Consider the following 789-nt stretch of genomic DNA (forward strand, 5'->3'; position numbering starts at 1 on the left):
TATATATATATATATAAAATATTTTTGATTTTGGGGTAAATTATGACCGCAGATGTTTTCATGAGATTGAGCCATAAATATCTCCATCGGGTACTTTATGCTGTTATCATGTTTACTTACGCAGCCGGTCCTTCATATTTCATGATTTTGATGGCGCAGTCAACTGTGCTCTTATATTTGTGAGCTTCCAATCCCTGTAAACATCATGAAAACAATATTCAACTGTCCTGTTGATGATTTACTATCAAGTAAAGTCTTGCTAACTGCTTGACAGTGTAAATGATTTTTATTACACACCTGCATTCTTGTTTTGATCACGTCCAGTGGTGTATTTCCAAACACGCTTGCGGCTCCAGCAACGGCTCCAAACACTCCGGTCACGAAGGGGTTAATAGTCTTCTGGGGGTTATCACCTAGTTTCAGAGTGAACACAGTAATCACTGCAGCCTCACTGTTTGATCAGCACACGTAGTACTGACAGAATGATCAATATTAGACTGTGCTTCACACCTTTATACCAGTTTCTGAGAGCGGTCATTACGTAGAATCGGATGGCCTGGTTTGAGCCCTGCTTCAGTACTGTTGCGGTCAGTCCCTGATATGTTCCTTTGAGTCCTGTGAAAACAGACTAGAGTTTTATTCAAATTCTAAATAATGTTTTCATTCCACTCTAATGATGGGTGTGTGGGAGTTTGCAGCTTCTGTTGTTCACATGACTGATTCGATCAGAAGTTGATGGATTGTTGCATCACATGATGTTCATGTGAGATCCTATGAGACTGAATTTGT

At 39.8% G+C, this 789-nt stretch overlaps 1 protein-coding gene across 1 annotated transcript in view; it reads right to left on the reverse strand.

Moving 5' to 3' along the window:
* Nucleotides 1-56: 56 nt before the first annotated feature.
* LOC107580183 (tricarboxylate transport protein, mitochondrial-like) overlaps nt 57-789 on the reverse strand; it is a 2224-nt gene continuing 1491 nt past the window's right edge. The window contains exons 3-5 of the mRNA XM_016265918.1: nt 511-615; nt 298-413; nt 57-194 (exon numbers count right to left, since the gene is read on the reverse strand). Of these exons, the coding sequence (XP_016121404.1) occupies nt 117-194; nt 298-413; nt 511-615 (299 nt within the window). The 3' untranslated portion in view covers nt 57-116. The remainder of the gene's footprint in view (nt 195-297; nt 414-510; nt 616-789) is intronic.

The sequence above is a fragment of the Sinocyclocheilus grahami genome, unplaced genomic scaffold, assembly GCF_001515645.1.
Source record: "Sinocyclocheilus grahami isolate Dianchi unplaced genomic scaffold, SAMN03320097.WGS_v1.1 scaffold26396.1, whole genome shotgun sequence".
Lineage (NCBI taxonomy): Eukaryota > Metazoa > Chordata > Actinopteri > Cypriniformes > Cyprinidae > Sinocyclocheilus > Sinocyclocheilus grahami.